Source organism: Sciurus vulgaris, assembly GCF_902686455.1.
Source record: "Sciurus vulgaris genome assembly, chromosome: 1".
Classification (NCBI taxonomy): Eukaryota; Metazoa; Chordata; class Mammalia; order Rodentia; family Sciuridae; genus Sciurus; species Sciurus vulgaris.
The window spans coordinates 129136261-129158553 of record NC_136461.1 but is presented as its reverse complement, the minus strand read 5'-3'; the positions used below and the strand labels follow the sequence as shown (position 1 = coordinate 129158553).

Here is a 22293-nt window from a genome sequence, read left to right as displayed (position 1 = left end):
CATGGATATGCACGTATCACTGTAGTATGTTGAATTTAATACTTAAGGATTAATACCAAGAAGTGGTATAGCTGGATCATATGTTGGTTCCATGCCTAGTCTTTTGAGGAACCTCCATACTGATTTCCATGGTGGTTGTACTAATTTACAATCCCACCAACAGTGTAAAGTGTTTCTTTTTCTCCATATCCTCTCCAGCATTTATTATTGCTTACATTCTTGATGATTGTCATTTCTGACTGGAGTGAGAAGAAATCTCAGTGTAATTTTGATTTGCATTTTCTTGGGAGGGGGAGTTTAAAGATTGTAAATTCAATTTCCTTGTTCATTATGGAGCTATTTCAATCATCTAATTCATATTAATTGAGTTGAGATAGTAGTCTGTGTTTTCTGAGGAAAAAAGAATTCTACTTTAAAAAGTCATCCTTTTACGTTAGCCAGAAATAAAATCTGATGTTACTGTATATCTTGCTTTTAGATTTACAAATGATATTGAGAAAGAATAATGAAAATCCTTGCACCCACTCCTCTGCTGAAGAAATAAAGTATAACCAATGTGGCTGATACTTGTGTGCTTTTCCTCTTCTTTAATTTCTGCTCTGTCCCCTGTCCTAATTATCAACAGCCTGGGTTTGGTGTTTATTATTCTCCTAGATGACCAAGTAAATTGACATTTTAAAACTAATGTGGACAATCAATTTAGCATTTAGATTTATACTGTTTGATGAGGTTGGCACATATTGACAAAAATGATACCGACAGGATGTTATCTTGGTTCATTTCTGCAGCTCTCCCAGTGTTTACTCGACTTCCTCAGGATGCAAGGGTAGATGTTGGAAAGAATATAAACATTTCATGTCATGCTCAAGGAGAGCCACAGCCTGTAATTACTTGGAGTAAGGTAAGATCTCAACCAAAGGTTCTGTAATATTAAAAACACCGACAGGTGTATTGACCCACCGAAACTGAGACAATAATTCTCATATGGATTTATTACTGTTGTGATTTTTGCTAGCAGGCAATACTTTTCATGCTGCAGCAGGTTTATTTCTTGATTCTTCTTTTTTTAAGTGACTGAATCTGATTCTGGCTCAGGGCTTTGATAAAATTTGTCCTTCCTCATTTGCTTGGTGATAAAAACTTCATAAGCATAACTAAATTCCTCTAAGAAAAAATTGTTTTTGCCATATAAAAATTGAGTTGTAGTGGCTAGCGAGAAACCATTGTAAATTAATAACTCAGAAATGCATTAAAACTAGGTCATTAGCTGAAAACAAGAAAGGAATGAAAAGCTTGGTATTAAAGGGACATGTAAAAAAGTAGTTATAACGGTTTAAAAATTGCATGGCTTTAAAGTAATAATAGATCTTTATATATCATGTCTTTTGGTTCTTTGAGCTATAGTCTTTCAACACAATTGCTTCTTCCATTTTAAGTTTTTCATCACAATGAAACGATTGGTCTTAGATTTCAGCATTCTTAAAAAATCAATGAATGTGCACACACTTGAATGACGAGTTTTATGGAAAAGTGTGACAAAATGTAAACTTTGTGAAAGATTAAAGAGCTCTGTTTGCCAAAATCACTTGGCTTATTTTTGTTTGTATTATACGGCAACAAAGCTACCTACTTTTGCTGGCTCTCTTCTTTTGTACTATAGCCGAGCACCATAAGGTTCTCTGTGAAGAGTAAGTTCGGTGTTTCGAGTTGAGCTTGTGTCCTCTCACAGTCTGAGTATATTTTTTGTAACCTCGTCTATCCCATCTGATTTTTTTTTTTTTTTTTTTTTTTTTTTTTTTTGAGGCAGGAATCTCACTATGTTTCCTAGACTGGCCTTGTCTCAAGCAACACTTGTGCCTCAGCCTCCTGGTAGCTGGGACTGCCTGCATATGCCATCATGCCAGCTTAAAAACTCTTTTTAGATTTAATACTATCTACCAAATACTTTAATTCTAACATAGGAAGTGTGAAAATATACATTTTTGTCAGTATCTAAAGTCTTATCTGACATTCTAAATGCTTCATTATCTAATTATACCAGCAAAATATCTCAGTCTACCTTTTGGAAGGTAGGTTCTAATATATTGATTGGATGCTACTGTATGCCAGACATTTTACATATACTATCCCATTTAATCTTCATAATAGTCTTCCTGGGTTCAAAAGTTTGGAAAGGGTACGAGTTAGGATACCTTTCAAATAAACAGATAAGGGATTTATTGGAAAACTATCTGATTGCTCAAACTCTAAGCCAAAAGCATAGAGCTTGGAGTTCTGGTACTGAGGAGAAGGGAGGGGGAAAACAGCACCTTTGGAAAGAAGATACCATGGTGGTCCAGCCAAAAGAAGGGAAAAGATAATGTTGGGGGAAAGACCACCGGGGCCCTGCACCTGTGCATCTGATCTCCTCAGGTGTGCCCCTCTCTGATCTCTTTCAAGCTGCTTTTCCGTCAAGTAGGTCCTCCCTGAGTTACCAGCTGTGTGTCACCTTGGCCTTGTTTTCTAGCATTGCCCAAAGACAGCTGCACAAATCTGAAAACCTATGAAACATTCTTGGACTCTAATCTTTATGGTTATTGTCTGACCTGTTGGCTATTACTGGAGTATGAGTTCTTTTGAAAAAATCTCTCCTGTCTTTAGTTTCATGAGAGCCTTTTGGGGAGGGGCAGGATAGAGGTATCTTCACTGCAATTTCTAAAAGCCAATTTCTTTTTCTTTTTAAAACTAACATCATAATAATGACGATGGACATAAATTCTTACTAATTAGTAGAGAATGCACTTAGTAGTAGTTCATATAAAATTAGTTATTTGTATCTTCTTAAGGTTTATTTTTAATCAGGAAATATAGTTATCTGTATATCACTGCAGTTATACAAAATGTGTATAGGGAAGTCAAAAATAAGGGAACATTTGATGTTTTCAGGTGGTGGATTTGTGAGCATTTTTTCTTCTTAAAATTTTATTCTTATTTTTATTGTCAGAATTCTTTTTTAGAAGTAAGCAGGATGTTAACACATTGTATATATCCATCCATTGATTGATGATTTTAAAATAATCATGTACTAAACAATTATATGACTGAACTTTTGAGTGTCATATTTATTTTAATTACAAGAGACAAACAGAATTTCTTGGGATTTCTTTCTCTTTCTTTTTTCCCTTCTCTTTTTTGGATTTATTTGATACCTCCTATAGTGTTTATAACATGGCAGGCACTCAGTAGACATTTGTTGAACAAATGAAGACTACATCAAATGAATTATAAATATTTACTTTTTAAGGACTCACACTTTCTCCCAATGACAACCCCTTTTCACTTGGTAGGCAGGTATACAGATCACTGAGAGTGGTAAATTCCACGTCGACAGTGGAGGCACACTGACCATCTACGACGCAGGGCAGGCTGACCAAGGAAGATATGAATGCCTGGCTCGGAATTCATTTGGCCTTGTTGTGGCAAACATGTTTCTTACAGTCACTGGTAGGTATTTATAGCTCCATTTACAATAATCAATGTTCAAATGTCTTTGAACAACTTCTTCTAATCCTGGTTTACCTCATTACTCATGTTCCATTATGCATTCTTTCTACTCAAATGTGTTAATATCAAATCAAAGCTATCTTATTATTTTAAAATTTAAACTCTGTTAATGAATATGAAACAAAAACATTATGCCAAAGGAACATAACTAGCAAGGATTTGCAAATGGGTATCATGTTATCTTGAAAGTTGGCAATTGTAGGAGTAAGATGTACTCATTGCCAAAATGTGGAGCCAGAGATTGAAGCATAATATGGAATTTAACATGTGTCAGTTATTCTGGTTTAATTTATCCCAGATGAAAATGAAAAGTTAACCAAGTGGCCACATAAGCTTTGCTACCATCTTTATGTCCTGAAGCATTATTGCTGGCCAAAAGAAGTAACATTGCTTTCTGCATTTTATCAGCAACCTGGTTAAATAACTTGCTTGTGTACCTCTTTTGCTGGTTGATTCTATATCATGTTTTAAAATATTGCTTGCTATAGCTTTATAAAAAATAAAATACCCCTCTTTTGTGGTTCAGTTCAAATTGGAAGTGAGAGAGAATACTTGTAGGCTAATTTGAGTACATGGAACTGGAGGCTCAGATGTGGTTATGCTAATGGAGACAGACTGTGATGTTGGGGTCTAGAATGTTCTTTGCAGAGGAAGCAATCCAGAGAAACACAGCATGTCACAGGAGTTGACATCCAATTTTTTTTTTTTTTTAATTCTTTTTGAAAATGGGTTTAGGAACTTTTGCTGTATTGACAAATAGTAGTTAAAATAAAAACTTCAGTTATAAACTGCTACGGTGCAGTTTTGGGCTTTGTCAATCATTCAGTTTCCTTAGAAATGGACTGATTTCATAAATATGTTTTTACCAATTCATTTATTTCCTAGTTTTTCCATCCCTTATATAAGGGACATTGGGTAACTCTTTCATTCTAAATATAGGCCTTATTAAAAAGAGAGGATCAAATTTTATCCTTAAATATGTCTCTATTTTTCTATTGTATCAGTAGTCTCATAGTCATCCACTAAGATATTCTGAGATATTAACTTGCTGAGACAACCATCTATCTGAATACTGTATGCAGAACATATATTTTCATTAGTGACACATTAGTTTTCATGCACTTATTATGTTATATAGTAAAAATGTATTATTTGTAAAATATTATTTTAAAAATTGTAAAACAATGTAGTTTAGTAATCAGAAAACATTCAGTCTAGCAGAGTAAGAAATTATTAAATATAATTTCTGTATGTTACGAGATCTCAGTCTCTGGTGTTATTCTCTATGAGTTCATGTTTTTCCTGATTTAAAATCTTTTGTAGTTTTTTTTTTTTTTAATAAATTTATGGAGCTCTCTTTGCTCTTCACTATTTATGAGAACTGTGAAAAGAATATCCCCCACTTAATAGTTATGAAATGCTGGAACTCTGCTGTGTAAAAAGTGATACAGAGGATCATAGTTTTGAGTTTCTATTCAACAATAAGAAAAAATAGTCATAAGAAATAATTCAAAATGATAAAAAGTACACGATAACTATCTAGCCATAAAACGTGAATATTCCTGACTGTTCGCAATTAATTGTTTTTCAGTACTGGAGCTTGAACCCAGAGCCTTTTATTTACTAGACAAGTACTCTACCACTGAGCTACACCCTTAGTCTTTTTTTATTTATATTATTTTTTGTTTTGAGACAGAGTCTCACTAAGTTTCAGAGGCTGGCATTGGTTCTCCCACATCAGCCTCTTGTAGTTGTTACAGGTGTGTGCTATCAGACCATAGTAGGGCATTTGTGATAGCAAAAAGAAACAAACAAAGAAAGAGTTTCCATGGTTGTAATTTTTTCAGGAAGTAAGTTCACTCTTCCCCTAAGATTTAATAGGTTTTTAAAAAAATAACTTGAAAAGATTTGGGTAGCCTGTAAGGCTGATATGGTATTTTCTAGGAACTTTTTTGTTTAGGATGTCTTTGGAGAGTTATATTGGCAAATATTATTTATGTCTGCCTACTTCTTTTTCTTTTCCTAGATAATATTTGGCATCTGAGTGCTACACATTTTATTTTAGAACAAAAGAAAAAAAAAAAAAACCCTGCTGTTCAAGAGCAATTTACTTTAACACCTCCTTTCTAAATTGGCATGATGACATACTCAGTCAAACTGACAGCAAAGACATTTATATTGAACATTTAAAGTGTGAGATAGTGGGAGTAAGTTATCAGACTTTCCTGATCTCAGGCACTTTGGATAACTTCTTCACCCATAACTGGTATTCATTTCTTTATTTTTTTAAAAAAAGGTAGAATTGTCACCGTTCAAGGGTCTTTTTTGATTCATTGTTCTTGTCTCTCAAATAGAACTCAAATGTGCAATGGTTATAAGGAGGTAGTTTACAGTATGTCTACATGATAGAATTCTTACTATGAGACCTTGAATTCTTGTGGTAAATGTTAGTTAAAATATTTATTAGTGAAAAATGCGAAGGTGAAACTCAATTTATTAAAAAAAATTGGAGCACAAATAACTGTTCTAAATTATATAAAAATAAATTTAAACTTAAGCAATGCTATGATCTCTGAAATTTGGAGTGTAGCATCTAATCGTCTGTTGCACATTTTCTATTAGATTGAACCACAGTTTCTCCCTCTCCTTTTATCCTTCATTCACTTCACATCTCTTGATTATCACCTTTAGTTATCAGTAGTGTAAGCAGTAAGACTGAGGAGCCCCTCCTGATTTCTTCTCCTTCCTGTCCTTTACCCCAACTACCATGTCTTCCAGTTTTTCCTCCCAATATTTGCATCTTCCTTCTTTTTTTAACTTATTTTTTATTTTGCAGTGGGGATTGAACCTAGGGCCTCATGCATGCTAGGTAAACACTTTACCATGAGCTACATCCCCAACTCTACTTCTCTTCTGTGCATGGATTTTTCCTCAATAGCTCATCCTCTCACCGTTTTTTTTTTCTTTCTTTCATTTTTTTATATTGGTGTTGAACCCAGGAGTGCTTAACCACTGAGTCCCAGTCCCAGTCCATTTTATTTTTTATTTAGAGACAGGGTCTCCCTAAGTTTCTTAGACCTTGCTAAGTTGCTGAGGCAGGCTTTGAACTTGTGTTCCTCCTGCCTCAGTCTCTCTAACCACTGGGATTATAAGCATGTGCTGACACTCCTGGACATCCTATCACCATTTCTAGTTTAGGCTTTTGTTCTAATCTAATTGATCTTCCTACCTATGATATTCTTTACTGCAATTAAATCCTCAATTCAGTAACTTATTGTTGAACTGAACTGAATGAGGATTTAAGGTTACATAAGGTTACTCAAAGTTAGTGGGGCCCTTTCTGTAAAGTTAATTACATGAGCTTTATTGAACTCATGATGATATTACTAATAAAGTATTATTTACCATTTATCCAGCTTTTTAACCATGTGTTCCAATGCTATTTATTAACTTATTTAAATTTTGTGGATTCTAATTATTTTTCAAAATTCTGAATGACTAATTCATTGATGATTTCACACCTAAATCCCAACTTTTGTCATTATATAGAGAAAATCTCTTTTTATAAGCCACTGAAGGGGTTGCATAGTAGAGATTGGACTTTAAGTTATCAAAAATACTAGTTATACATACTCAAACATATTAATGAAGTGAAATTGATAATTAAATCATTTAAAATTACTATTTTACTCTACTTGTTAACTTACTCTGAATATGGTATAAATTAGTTCACATATTAATTAAGTGGTACAGGACAAACTTGTTTTCCTGTCCAAACTTTAACAATACAATGAATAAGGAGATATTTCTGTGAACACCATCATCTGGCTAGTATACATACACATATATTTTATAAAACCTTTAACCACGTTGAATTCATTTCCTGTATATTTCATATATACAGAAAGCCTATAAAGAAAGCACGTTTCTATCCTCAGGTTAGCCACATATTTTTCAAAATTTTAGCATTGAATTTCAACATCAGTAAGTCACTTTTCCAGATTTTGGGTGTTGTAGTGTTTGGATAGTTTTTAGAAATTATAAGGAAAACCAACAATTAAAATAAAAGTCTTAATCCAAACACTGAAACCTTAAAAAATAGTAGATGGTACCTTTCCTTTTCCAGGGGAGGTCTCCAACGTGGTGAACCTGTTTGCATGTTTAAAGATTCAGTGACAGGCAGCACAGCGTCAGGGCTGTTGAGAGAGAATGATTTCGCTCAGGCAATCAATTTACATTAATATCAATTCACGTGCTGTGCAAGTAGCTCTCTGGTTTCCTGGGACAGCCCTCACAGTATTGGTGTGGGGTTATTCTTTTAGGGGAAGGAAGGTTTATTTAGTTAAGACAGTTACATTGTCTGGCTAGTTTTCTCTCCAGGGGAGAAAGAAAATATAAAAAGTATTTAAAAACTTCATTGGCAATTGTGAAAGAAACTTGGCTGTTGTTGAGATCTAGGCATTTTGCAGCAAGACTGACTGAGATTGACTGCAGAAGCGTAGGTGTTTTATATCAGTATCCTTCTGGTTCAGTCCCCAAGTCATGCAGAGCTAGGCTTTTGGTGTGTGGATGCAAGAGCAAGGAGTGACTGTGGGAACAGCCCCACTTTCTTGAAAGGACTGAGCTTCACCTTCGATTTTACCATCCATGGAGATGATAGACTCTCAGAGATACATGGATAAGATTGAAGTTAGATGCTCATTAAACAACTTTGAAAGTGTTTATTTCATACATATACCCAGGCCTTTTCTTCATATGCATTAAACCCGAGACTTAACAAAGAAAAATGATCTAATTCTCCCTCTACCTCTGCAAAAATTTGCACAAAAAGATGTAGAATGTGCTCAGATTTTTCTGATCATTCCATTTTTTTAGCCACTAATTGAAACAGTTTGGGAGCCAACCAATATACTAGCAGTATTTATTGATTCTAATGTGCCCCTAACAACTGAATCTGCTTTGCATAACACAGTACTGTTCTGAGGAAATTTATGGAAATATTTTTGCAATTTGTACCAAATTAAATAAACACTGAAATCAAATGATTAAAAAACCACATGGTTTTAGGGTTAAATGGGTTTATCATAAAACCACATAAACTTTTAAAACATCATAATTAAAATTACATAAAAATGAGAAAGTGTTTTACTAAGAATATTTATGTGTGAACATATTACATATTTCAATGTACTTTTAAGAATCATGAACAAACAACTTTATGTGTTTTCTATTTGTGCTTAAGAATTTAATTATTTCAGAGAATATTTATATGTTATTATTACCTTTATTGTTATTTTTTCTCTTTCTCAATTCTACTTATTAGTTGGTTGTGTGTTAAAATTGAGAAATTGAAAGTCAAATTGACAAATGATAGGTAACATTTTCAATTCATTAGAATCAATAGATTTGTTATAGGTTTTAAAACATAATAATCATGAAAGGTCACCTTATATTTGCACTATGATGTGTAGTTTTGGAAGAACCTTATATACTGTTTAAAAAGTCTGATATTCACATTGATAACCTCATGAGCCTTGTGCTTTGTGCTGAGGAACTCTTGTTATTTCCACTTTATGGGGTGAGTCAAAAGATGAACATGAACATTGTAAGATTCCTTATGCTTATAAATTTTATACAACTATACAGCAAAATGATTTTATAAATAGAATAAAAGCAAACTTAACAATCAAATAAATTTCAGATTAAAATGTTAAATAATGCTTTTCTGAAATTTATACATCACTTCTCAAGTTGTGGTGGCTATAGTGAATGACCTTGGGTTTTGTCTTCTCACTACTCCTATGTTGTATGTGAAAACTCAATCCTAGCACACAGTTTTTTCTTACTTTCAAATCTTAGAACACTTTTGGAGTGCATTTAATCTCAGGTGCAGAGAACCAAAGATAATACTTGTCATGAATAGAAGCTCATCTATGTTGGTCCACTTTTGTTGCTATGACAAAATATTGGGGGAAAAATAAAACTTAGAGGAGAAAAGATTTATTTTGGCTCATGGCTTCAGGGCCAATATAATGATCGATCTTGGTGGTTTTATTTCCAAGTAAAAGTCATAAATTAAGTAGACTTATTGTTTTAAAAAGTTGTCTAATTATTTTTAACACATATTATGTGTCCATGTTAATGGGTAGTGTGATGTTTCCACACATACGTACGACATGCACTGATCAAATCTCTACCCCAACACCCTGACCCTTCTCAAACTCTAGTAATCACCATTTCGTTTTCAGGTCAACTTTTTTTTTTTTTTTTTTTTGGCTTCTACATATAAGAGAGAAAGTGTGCAGTACCTGTCTTTCTGTGAATGGCTTATTTCACTTTAATACAATGTCCTATGGTTACATCCATTTTACTGCAAATGACAGGATTTCATTTCTTATGGCTGAATAATACCCCACTATCTATATATACCACTTTTTAAAAAATCCATTAATCTGTTGGCGGCACGTAGGCCAATTCTCTATCTATGCTGTTGTGAAATAGTGCAACCTTAAACACTGGCATACAGCTATCTCTTTGATATGGTCATTTACATCCTTTGGATCTCTATTCAGAAGTGGTACTGCTGGATCATATGGTAATTCCATTATTATTTTTTGAGAAATATCCATATTTTTCTCCATCATGGTTGTGCTAATCTGCAATCCCATCAAGAGTGTTTTAGAGTTCCTTTGTCTCCACATTTTTGTCAGCATGTCATTTTTTGTTTCATTTATAATAGAGTAAGCTTGTTTTTGCTTTTTTAAAAAAAATCAGATTTATGTAGCTATATTAAGAATATTCAATTTTCTTAGAATTGTTGTAATTGATTGATCATTTCCTTTCGTGTCTGTATCTCACTCCATCCTGCCTACTATTATATGTAACAACCATAATGCATTTAACTACTACATATTTTAACTCAATAGATTATGGAGATATATGTTATGTTTTGTTTTAACATTAAGCATTCTTTTCAGCATCCATCCATGTCTACATCCAGTCAATTCAAAGTGAAGCATGATGTTCCATATGATATTCCCTATCATATGCCCACTACATTCTTCTTGCTCACATTTCTATTGCTGTATGATATGTATTCCTCAATTTTTTCCATGAAAATTTGCAATGAACATTCTCATACAGACCCTTATGGATTTGAATTATAATTTCTCTGGACATATGCATGGGTCTGGATTGTTGCAGGAAAGGGTGTGTGCACATATAAATTTTACTAATTGCAAACAAAATGAAAGGCTCTGAATAAAATCTCTAAAGTAGAGATGCCTGTTCTACAGTCTCACCAGCCTCCCTGAGGATCTCTATGTATACACCCCTGCCAAAATGCAATTCTAGCAAGGCTTTAAATTTTTTTCTAGAGTAAGAAAAAAATATTAGTTCATTGACAATTTAATTTTTATGGGTACATATGCTATATCCTTGTTAACTTTTGGGATTTCCATCTTATGTAACTTGCTTGTATGTACTTTTTTCTTAATGTACTATAAGATTTCCTTGTATGAAATAGAATGTTAATTCTGTTAGATTTAGACTTTATGAATATTATCATTGACTGTGTCATTTGTATTTTTAGCTTTTTTGTTCATGTTTTTTTCCTATGAAATGCTTAATTTCATATCATTGAACTAACCAATTTTCTGTCTCTCTTTTTTTCCAATTATCTTTATCTAATATATTGCTGGGCTTATTTTTTATGTTTTTAGACTTAGAAAAGACAATACTGACTTTCTAGACCATCAATATTCTGGTAATCACAATTCAGAATTGGATTGACAGTATAGCCATCTACTGATAGCTACTGCACGTAATCCAGTTCACGGAGAATGGTTTTCAGCATGATCCTTGATTTGATTGTTTTTCTTTATAATATCTCTAGATCATTAGTATTTTATTCTTTTTTTTTATTGTAAACAAATGGGATACATGTGGTTTCTCTGTGCATGGCGTAAAGGCATACCATTTGTGTAATCATAAATTTACATACGCTAATGTTGTTTGATTCATTCTGTTATTTTTTCCCTTCCCCCCACCCCACCAACCACTCTTTTCCCTCTATACAGTCCTTCCTTCCTCCATTCTTGCCCCCCTCTCTAACCGTAACTCTAACCCTAACACTAACCCCACCCACCCCCCATTATGTGTCATCATCCACTTATTAGCGATACCATTCATCCTTTGGTTTTTTGAGATTGGCTTATCTCACTTAGCATGATATTCTCCAATTTCATCCATCTGCCTGCAAATGCCATAATTATATTATTCTTTATGGCTGAGTAATATTCCATTGTATATATATACCACAGTTTCTTTATCCATTCATCAATTGAAGGACATCTAGGTTGGTTCCACAATCTGGCTATTGTGAATTGAGCAGCTATGAACATTGATGTGGCTGTATCTCTGTAGTATGCTGATTTTAAGTACTTTGGGTATAGGCCAAGAAGTGGGATAGCTGGGTCAAAGGGTGGTTCCATTCCAAGTGTTCTAAGGAATCGCCACACTGCTTTCCAGAGTGGCTGCACTAATTTGCAGTCCCACCAGCAATGTATGAGTGTACCTTTCTTCCCACATCCTCGCCAACACCTGTTATTGCTTGTATTCTTGATAATCGCCATTCTAATTGGGGTGAGATGGAATCTCAGGGTGGTTTTGATTTGCGTTTCTTATATTACTAGAGATGTTAAACATTTTTCCATATGTTTGTTGATTGCTAGTAGATCTTCATCTGTGAAGTGTCTATTCAATTCCTTAGCCCATTTGTCAATTGGATTATTTGCATTCTTGGTGTAGAGTTTTTTGAGTTCTTTATAGATTCTGGAGATTAGTGCTCTATCTGAAGTATGATTGGCAAAGATTTTCTCCCACTCTGTAGACTCTTTCTTCGCATTGCTGATAGTTTCCTTTGCTGAGAGAAAGCTTTTTAGTTTGAATCTATCCCAGTTATTGATTCTTGCTTTAATTTCTTGTGCTATGGAAGTCCTGTTGAGGAAGTCTGGTCCTAAGCCGACATGTTGAAGATCTGGAACTACTTTTTCTTCTACAATCTGCAGGTCTCTGGTCTGATTCCGAGGTCCTTAATCCATTTTGAGTTTAGTTTCGTGCATGGTGAGAGATATGGGTTTAGTTTCATTCTGTTGCATATGGATTTCCAATTCTCCCAGCACCATTTGTTGAAGAGGCTATCTTTTCTCCATTGCATATTTTTGGCCCCTTTGTCTAGTATGAGAAAATTGTATTTATTTGGGTTTGTGTCCATGTCCTCTATTCTGTACCATTGATCTACCTTTCTATTTTGGTACCAATACCATGCTGTTTTTGTTACTATTGCTTTGTAGTAGAGTTGAAGATCTGGTATTGTGATACCCCCTGCTTCGCTCTTTCTGCTAAGGATTGCTTTAGCTATTCTGGGTTTCTTATTCTTCCAGATGAATTTCATGATTACTTGCTCTATTTCTGTAAGGTATGTCACTGGGATTTTAATTGGAATTGCATTGAATCTGTATAGCACTTTTGGTAGTATGGCCATTTTGACAATATTAATTCTGCCTATCCAAGAACATGGGAGATCTTTCCATCTTCTATGGTTTTCTTTAATTTCTTTCTTTAGTGTTCTGCAGTTCTCATTGTAGAGGACTTTCACCTCTTTTGGGAGACTGCTTCCCAAGTATTTTATTTTTTTTTGAGGCTATTGTGAATGGGGTAGTTTTCCTAATTATTCTTTCCAAAGATTCATCATTTATGTATAAAAATGCATTAGATTTATGTGCATTGATCTTATATCTCGCTACTTTACTGAATTCACTTATGAGTTCTAAAAGTTTTCTGGTGGAATTTCCTGGTTCCTCTAAGTATATAATCATATCATCAGTAAATAGGGATAGTTTGAGTTCTTCTTTTCCTATTCGTATCCCTTTAATTTCTTTGGTTTGTTTAATTGCTCTGGCTAGAGTTTCAAGGACGATGTTGAATAGAAGTGGTAAAAGAGGGCATCCCTGCCTTGTTCCAGTTTTTAGGGGGAATGCTTTCAGTTTTTCACCATTTAGAATGATATTAGCCATGGGCTTAGCATAGATGGCGGTTACAATGTTAAGGAATGTTCCCACTATCCCTATTTTTTCTAGTGTTTTGAGCATGAAGGGGTGCTATATTTTATCAAATGCCTTTTCTGCATCTATTGAAATAATCATGTGATTCTTGACTTTAAGTCTATTGATATGGTGAGTGACATTTATTGATTTCCTGATGTTGAACCGATCTTGCATCCCTGGGATGAAACCCACTTGATCATGGTGCACTATCTTTTCAATATGTTTTTGTATGTGATTTGCTAAAATTGTGTTGAGAATTTTTGCGTGGATGTTCATTAAGGATATTGGTCTGAAATTTTCTTTCCTTGATGTTTCTCTGTCTGGTTTAGGTATCAGGGTGATATTGGCTTCATAGAAAGAGTTTGGGAGGGTTCCCTCGTCTTCTATTTTATGGAATACTTTGAGAAGTATTGGAATGAGCTCTTCTTTATAGGTTTTGTAGAACTTGGCTGAGAACCCATCTGGTCCCGGACTTTTCTTTGTTGGTAGGCTTTTGATGTCTTCTTCTATTTCATTACTTGAAATTGGTCTATTTAAATTGTATGTCCTCCTCGTTCAGTTTAGGTAATTCATATGTCTCTAGAAACCTGTTGATGTCTTCAAAATTTTCTATTTTGTTGGAGTATAGATTTTCAAAATAGCTTCTAATTATGTTTTGTATTTCACTCGTGTCTGTTGTGATATTTCCTTGTTCATTCCGAATTTTAGTGATTTGGGTTTTCTCTCATCTTCTTTTTCTTAGTGTGGCTAAAGGTTTATCAATTTTGTTTATTTTTTTCAAAGAACCAACTATTTATTTTGTCAATTTTTTGTATTGTTTCTGTTGTTTCAATTTCATTGATTTCAGCTCTGAGTTTAACTATTTCTTGTCTTCTACTACTTTTGGTGCTGGTCTGTTCTTCTTTTTCTAGGGCTTTGAGCTGTAGTGTTAGGTCGTTTATTTGTTCAGTTTTCTTCTTTTATTAAATGCGCTCCATGAAATAAATTTCCCTCTAAGTACTGCTTTTATAGTGTCCCAGAGATTTGGATATGATGTTTCTTTGTTCTCATTTACCTCTACGAATTTTTTAATTTCCTTCCTAATGTCTTCTGTTAACCTTTCATCATATAATAGCATATTGTTTAATCTCCAGGTGTTGGAATAGTTTCTGTTTTTTACTCTTTCATTTATTTCTAACTTCAATCCATTAAGATCTGATAGAATACAAGGTAGTGTCTCTATCTTCTTGTATTTGCTAACATTAGCTTTGTGGCATAATATATGGTTTATTTTAGAGAAGGATCCATGTGCTGCAGAGAAGAAAGTGTATTCGCTCTTGGTTGGATGGTATATTCTATACATGTCCGTTAAGTCTAAATTATTGATTGTGTTATTGAGATCTATGGTTTCTTTGTTCAATTTTTGTTTGGAAGATCTGTCCAGTGGTGAGAGAGGTGTGTTAAAATCACCTAGTATTATTGTGTTATGGTCTATTTGATTTCTGAAATTGAGAAGGATTTGTTTGACATACATGGATGAGCCACTGTTCGGGGCATAGATGTTTATGATTGTTATATCTTGCTGATTTATGTTTCCCTTAAGCAGTATGAAATGTCCTTCTTTATCCCTTCTGACTAACTTTGGCTTGAAGTCCACATAATCTGAAATGAGGATGGATACTCCAGCTTTTTTGCTGAGTCCATGTGCATGGTATGTTTTTCCCCATCCTTTCACCTTTAGTCTATGGGTATCTTTTTCTATGAGGTGAGTCTCTTGCAGGCAACATATTGTTGGATCCTTCTTTTTAATCCAATCTGCCAGTCTGTGTCTTTTGATTGATGAATTCAGGCCATTAACATTCAGGGTTATTATTGAGATGTGATTTGGTTTCCCAGTCATTCGGTTCATTTTTTAAATTTTATTTATTTATGTTCTTATTTATTTATTTATTTATTTGACACAACTTGTTTCCTCCTTTATTTGAGAATTCCTTTAGGATAATTCCTCCCTTTGCTGATTTGCTTCTTTGTTTTTCATCTCTTCCTCATGGAATATTTTGCTGAGAATGTTCTGTAATGCTGGCTTTCTTTTTGTAAATTCTTTTAGCTTTTGTTTATCATGGAAGGATTTTATTTCGTCGTCAAATTTGAAGGTAAGTTTTGCTGGGTATAAGATTCTTGGTTGGCATCCATTTTCTTTCAGAGCTTGAAAAATGTTGTTCCAGGCCCTTCTAGTTTTCAGGGTCTGGATTGAAAAGTCTGCTGATATCTGTATTGGTTTCCCCTGAATGTAATTTGGTTCTTTTCTCTCACAGCCTTTAAAATTCTGTCTTTTTTTGTATGTTAGGTATTTTCATTATAATGTGCCTTGGTGTAGGTCTGTTGTAATTTTTTGTATTTGGAGTCCTATAAGCCTCTTGAACTTGATTTTCCATTTCATTCTTCAGATTTGGGAAATTTTCTGATATTATTTCATTGAATAGATTGTTCATTCCTTTGGTTCATTTCTGTAAGCCTTCCTGAATCCCAATAATTCTTAAATTTGGCCTTTTCATGATATCCCATAGTTCTTGGAGATTCTGTTCATGATTTCTTGCCATCTTCTCTGTTCAACTTTGTTTTCAAGGTTAAATATTTTGTCTTCAGTGTCTGAGGTTCTGTCTTCCAGGTGTTCTATCCTATTGGATATGCTTTCTATGGAGTTCTTAATTTGGTTTATTGTTTCCTTCATGTCAAGGATTTCTGTTTGTTTTTTTTTCAATATCTCTAAGTCTTTATTGAAATGATCTTTTGCTTCCTGTTTTTGCTCTTTTAACTGTCAATTGGTGCGATCATTCAATGCCTGCATTTGCTCTTTCATCTCATCATTCAGTGCCTGCATGTGCTCTTTCATGTCATCGTTTGCTTTCCTGATCATTTTAATTATGTACATTCTGAACTCCTTTTCTGTCATTTCTTCTGCCATGCTATCATTAGGTTTTATTGATGTAATATCTAGATTTGTTTGAGGCATTTTCTTCCCTTGTTTTCTCATATTGTTCAGGTATCAGTGGACTGCTGAGATGTTGAAGATTTCCTGTATTGACTTATAATGTCCCTGAAGATTTCTAGTATATCTCAGTATATCTTCAGTAGGCTGAAGTCTTGGAGGAAGTTGATAGTGTGGGCTCCAGAAGGAAGCTGTCTCTCTAGGGGTGGTGGCCTTCAGGTGGGGTATATTCCCTGCTAGTGGGCAGTGGTGCCTCTACTTGTTGACCAATGGTCATCCACAGGGGAACTAGGCTGCAGGCTGAGGCAAGGCCTGTTTGGGCCTGAGTCTCTGGTTTTTCCATCCTGATGGGAAAACCTCACCTGGGAGGGAAGACTCACCCGGTGGGGAGGTCTCGCTGGTCAGTTCTCCTCCTAGAGGTTCCCCTCAATCTACAACTACCACCTGGGCTGGGCTGCCTTCCTCTCCAACATTCCCAGGGGCCCGGACCTACCTCCTGGGCCTGGGAGCCTCACCCTTCGCAGACTAGTCTCCTTAGGCTGCCTCTCCTCAGAGAATCTGCCCACAGTCCTGGAACCCTCGCTGCACCCCTAAGCATGTCTCTGTGTGGCTCTTCCACCAAGAACCCTCCTAGGTCCTGGGCCCTGCTCTGCACCTAATTGCCTGGCTATGCGGCCCCTCCTCTGAGCTGCCACCTGGAGCCCTATACAATCACTCCGTGTCCCAGCGACCCGCTGCATGCCCCTTCCTCTGTACAGCCATCCGGTGTTCCGGTGTGGTCACTAGGAGTCCAAGCAACTTACTGCGTACCTCCTCCTCCTCCCGCCAACTGCCCGTAGCCCTGGGCAGTCAGTCCGAGTCCAAGTGACCCGCTCCGTTCCTCCTCCTCCTCCGGGCAGCCCCCCCAGTGTTCAGGAGCAGTCACTTCGAGTCCAAACAACTCACCACTCGCCTCCTCCTCTGAGCAGCTGCCTGGAGCTCTGATGCAGTCACTCCGAGTCCAAGCGACCCACCGCACTCCTCCTCCTCCTCTCAGGGCAGGCCCCGGCGTTCAGAAGTGGTTGCTTTGAGTCCAAACAGCTCCTCCTCTGGCAACCACCTGTAGCTCTGGTACAGTCACTCCGAGTACAAGCGGCCCGCCATGCTCCTCCGGGCAGACACTTGGTGTTCAGAAGCAGTCGCTCTGAGTCCAAACAGCTCTCCGCGCAGCTCCTCCTCTGTCAACCACCTGTAGCTCTGGTGCAGTCACTCCAAGTCCAAGCCACCCACCGCACTCCTCCTCCTCCTCTTCCTCCTCCGGGCAGGCCCCGGTGTTCAGGAGTGGTCACTCTGAGTCCAAACAGCTCTCCGCCCAGCTCCTCCTCTTGGCCACAGCCCGGAGCCCCAGCGGTTGCTCCAAGTCCAAGCACTGTGCTGAGCAGCCTCCTCTACGATGCTCCCAGTTGTCCGAGTTCACTGCTCCAGCGGGGGGAGGGGTGTCTCGCCAGGCAGCTCTACTTCACAAAGTTCCCTGCGTCCTGGGACTACCACCCCATCCGGGACGCCTCCCCAATGGGAGAGACTCACCGGGCTGCTTTGAGTTGGTCCCAAGTCTCTCAATATCTCCTCTTTTGAATTTTGAGTCCTGGAGCAACGTGAAATGCAGCCACCCTCTAGTCTGCCATCTTGAAACCCTCCAGTATTTTTATTCTTAAAGTAGTTTTATGTTAGTGGTCTTCTTAATACAGTAAATCAATCTAGTGTGTATACATAGTCAAAATATAAAGAAATTTTCTTATATGCAGAAGTAGAATACATATAGATCCATTCCTTTCAAAATATATGAGCTTTAATATGTATAATATATACATGTATAGAGAGATAGACACATGTAATACTTTCATATTATATTATAGTACAAATTCAAGTTTAGTTACTGTACTGTAAATTCTTCCTGACAATATGTAGAACATATACCTATTTAAGTTTTCCATCTCTTTTATTTTCCCTTGATGATATTATTTTCAAACTCAATTTTTGAAGTATACTTACTCTGGCTCTCAATATTTAAGTGTTAAAAAGTTGTTTTAATTGCATCATAATTTTTTTATACTTTTAATATATCAAAAATGAAAATATTACAGATTAGCTAGATTATATGAGTTACATGATTATATGAGTTAGATATTTATTCATAATCATTTTCATTTAGTATTATTCCTTTAAGATAAACCTCTTAAACCATCATCTACAGAAGATTCAATATGTTCAACTGTAAGTGAACAACTTCCTTTATGGTATTCAGCTTTGCAGAATTCTCACATGTTGAAGAACTGTAGACACAGCAAGAATTATTTTTATTGAAGAGTTCAATTCTTACTTTAAGAAGCCTCTAAGGGGATGTGATGCTATGTACTTTGTTTTAATGTTTAACATTAAAGCAAGGTGGTTAAAGAGATAGCGATTTCATACCTTCTCTGAAATGACAAATTGCTAGCAAGCATGGATCCCATTTGAATGGATGTTGTAAAAAAGAAAATATTTCACATAGTTTTACTGTATTTTGAAATGCTTTAATTTCCTGAATAACACTGTTATTGTTAGTGGAGACTTTTCTTCAAGGATAATCGACTACTTCTCTGCAATGGACATTATCATATAGATATTGTATACCATTTTTATTGGCTTAAAATTTTTCATTTAAAAAATGTAATGCCATTTATAGCATATCATTCCTAACTTCAAGGTCTTTTTGATCTTTTTAATCATGGAATTGATTTTCAAAGCAATACAGGTTAGACAAGCTGGCGATGACTTTGTCGAATCATCTATTCTTGACGCCGTACAGAGGGTTGACAGTGCAATTAACTACACACGAAGACATTTGTTTTCACAGTAAGAATTAATTTTATTTTGATTGAAAAATTGTTTTTATATCTGTTCTACTTAGTTTTTATAATTTCTGTATACCACAACAGGTAGGATGCGTAAAATTGCCAGAATCCTTTTAGTTCTTGTGTGCATGCCACTCTCTGGTCTAGCCATCATTTTTGATTTGGCCTCCAAGAAAAGGAAACTTTTACCCTAGAGTAAAAATGGTATTAATTTATGCCACAGATATATTCTAACAGTCTGACAAAAGACATCAAGGCAAAGAACTCTGGTATGTCTGCTTTCACCAAACAATACCAGACCAGTGGTACCCTACAGGTAAAAACTTGATTTAGGACATGTGGCGTTTTGCTTCATTTTAATTTCACTGAAAAGTTTTTGAACTTCTGAAATTTTCAATCCCATAAGTTACTTTGTGTTAGCAACATTGGAATGTATTTAATACATTAACATTCTTTAAGAAAAAAAAAACCATGATTATTGTTTTAATAGTCATATTACATACACAGTATTTTTAGTTGTGGATCAAAAAGAGATAGTTTAAAATGCCTTAATCAAGTACCACTCAAACTTCTTGCATATACACAATAGTATGGCTTAATGGTCATGCCTCCTGTTTGAAAGCCATCCTGTCAATTTAAATTTTTATTTTGGTTTCTCACTCTGTCACTTTGTGTCTGGGTAATCTTGGACAAGTGACCTGACATCTTTGTATCTTGGGATTTTTGCCTGTACAATTAATTTGAGACTAGGATCTGCTGTATGGATGTCCTTGCTTGGAGGATTGAAAAGTACAGATAAAATGCTTCAACATTACCTGGTATACAGAGTGCTTAATTAAAGTTAATTATTAGTATCATTACTATTAATCTATGATCTTAAGTTGTTATGATTCAAGACATAGAGGATGAGATGTGCCTGTTGACCCAAATGTCTAAAACAGTTTGCTTCATAATCTTAGTGACTTTAGTTTTTCTTTTTAACTTTTTTATTTCAGTTCTTCAAATGTGCATAAACCACTATTGTGTTCTGGTCAGCAGGCTTGGTACTTGGGATACAAAGATGACTAGGGCATTATGTGAGTGAGTTTTCTGTCACTATGAGAGAATACCTGAGATAACTTAAAAGTAGAAAAGGTTTATTTTGGCTCATGATTTCAGAGGTTTTATTCCATGGTTGCTTGATCCTGTCACTTTAGGCCTATGGCAAAGCTGAGTATCATGGTGGGTGTGCATTGTAAAGAAGATCTACTTACCTCATGGTGGCTAGGAAGTGAAAAAGAGGAAAGGGTTAGGGTCCCAGTAGGCCCTTCAAGGGCATACCCCAATAACCTAACTTCCACTTCCCCAAATTTCCACCACCTCTCAGTAGTGCCATCAGCTGGGGATCAAGCCTTCAACACATGAGGTTTTCAGTGACATTTAAGATCTGAATCATAATAGGCACCATTTCTTCCCTAACACAGTTCTTTCTTTAGCACAGAAGACAATAAACCAGTAATTTAAGTACATCTTTCTGAGTATGTAGCAAATATCTGAAGGGATACAAAAGTAAAGAGAAGATGGAGTGATAACTTGTCAGAGCTATCAGGAAGACTGTACAGCAGAGTGATGCCTGAGCAGGATTCTAAGGGCAAGGGGGAATTTCTGGACAGTTACATTTGGGGAAAGAGAAGACAGCAATTACCAAGATCCAAAAACTGAGGATGTGGTTCACTATTTTAGAAGGTTTACTAAGCCCCCTAGAACTCACACATGGACTTCTTAAGTTTATCACCACCACCACAGATGTTGCTTTTTATTAAGGGATATTATTTAAATCATTAATTTATTAAAATATATTTTTTGAGTTCAGCACTGTAACTGACACTTGGGACTCAGTGGTTAAAAAAGAAAAAGAACCCACAGCTAGCCTGCAGAGTTCATACTCTAGGGGTAGATCTTTTATTCTTTAACTTTTGTCAAAAATCTTCTTAAGTGCCCAGCCTATGTAAACTTCACAGATTGTACAGTTTCACCCTCCAAAGAGACGTGTACTTTGTCATTTGCAGAAAACCTCGCACTCCCAGTGATCTGCTGGCTCAATTTCGTTACCCAAGTGACCCATTTACTGTGGAGACAGCAAGAGCAGGGGAGATTTTTGAGCACACGCTGCAGCTGATCCAGGAACGTGTGAAGCAGGGGCTGACAGTTGATCTGGAAGGCAGAGGTCAGTGTGAAGCCATTCTATTCTAAGTCTACTCTCCATAGCACAACTGGCCATCACTTCAGCAATGAATGTGAACTTTCCTCTCCAGAACATTCTATGATTTAAAAATTAATTTACCTACCACTTTAAATAAATGCAAATGTTCCTCATGGGAACTGTAATTCAAAAGTAAGGATGATAAATACTTATGCAAACTTGTCTCGATGTTTGCCAGTTATTTATATTGGACAAATCTAGGGGAACCATTTGATGCAAATGTTTTAAATCCAAAAGACGTTACATTTTCTATAGAGAAATACTTTAGTTCTGGGAACCATTCTTTCGCTTACCATTGTAATCACCCAAAGCATTCAGTGAATTGATCTGAAATCCCTTCCCTCATCTGTAATGTTGATATCCCTCCCTTTGTTTTGCTATTTTTAAGTTCTCTTGTATTTCTTTACAAAACCGGACACCTACTTTATAAATGTCAAATGAGGTGGTACAAAATGCTTTTGGATTTTCTAAGTGTTTCTCCTTAAAATGAGATGAATAACATGATGCTTGCTGCACACTATTTGTGCTGTGAGTATAGCAGCAACTTGCATAGGACTACTC

At 35.7% G+C, this 22293-nt stretch overlaps 1 protein-coding gene across 7 annotated transcripts in view; it reads left to right on the top strand.

Annotated features, from left to right (window-relative positions):
* PXDNL (peroxidasin like) overlaps positions 1-22293 on the top strand; it is a 545994-nt gene that overhangs the window by 404716 nt on the left and 118985 nt on the right. For all 7 annotated transcript variants that reach the window (XR_013763204.1, XM_079136409.1, XM_079136408.1 and 4 more), the window contains 4 exons: positions 789-901; positions 3327-3483; positions 19383-19491; positions 21539-21696. Coding sequence is in view for 6 of the 7 variants with exons in the window: in XM_079136409.1 (XP_078992535.1) it covers positions 789-901; positions 3327-3483; positions 19383-19491; positions 21539-21696 (537 nt within the window). In the remaining variant the exon portion in view is untranslated. The remainder of the gene's footprint in view (positions 1-788; positions 902-3326; positions 3484-19382; positions 19492-21538; positions 21697-22293) is intronic.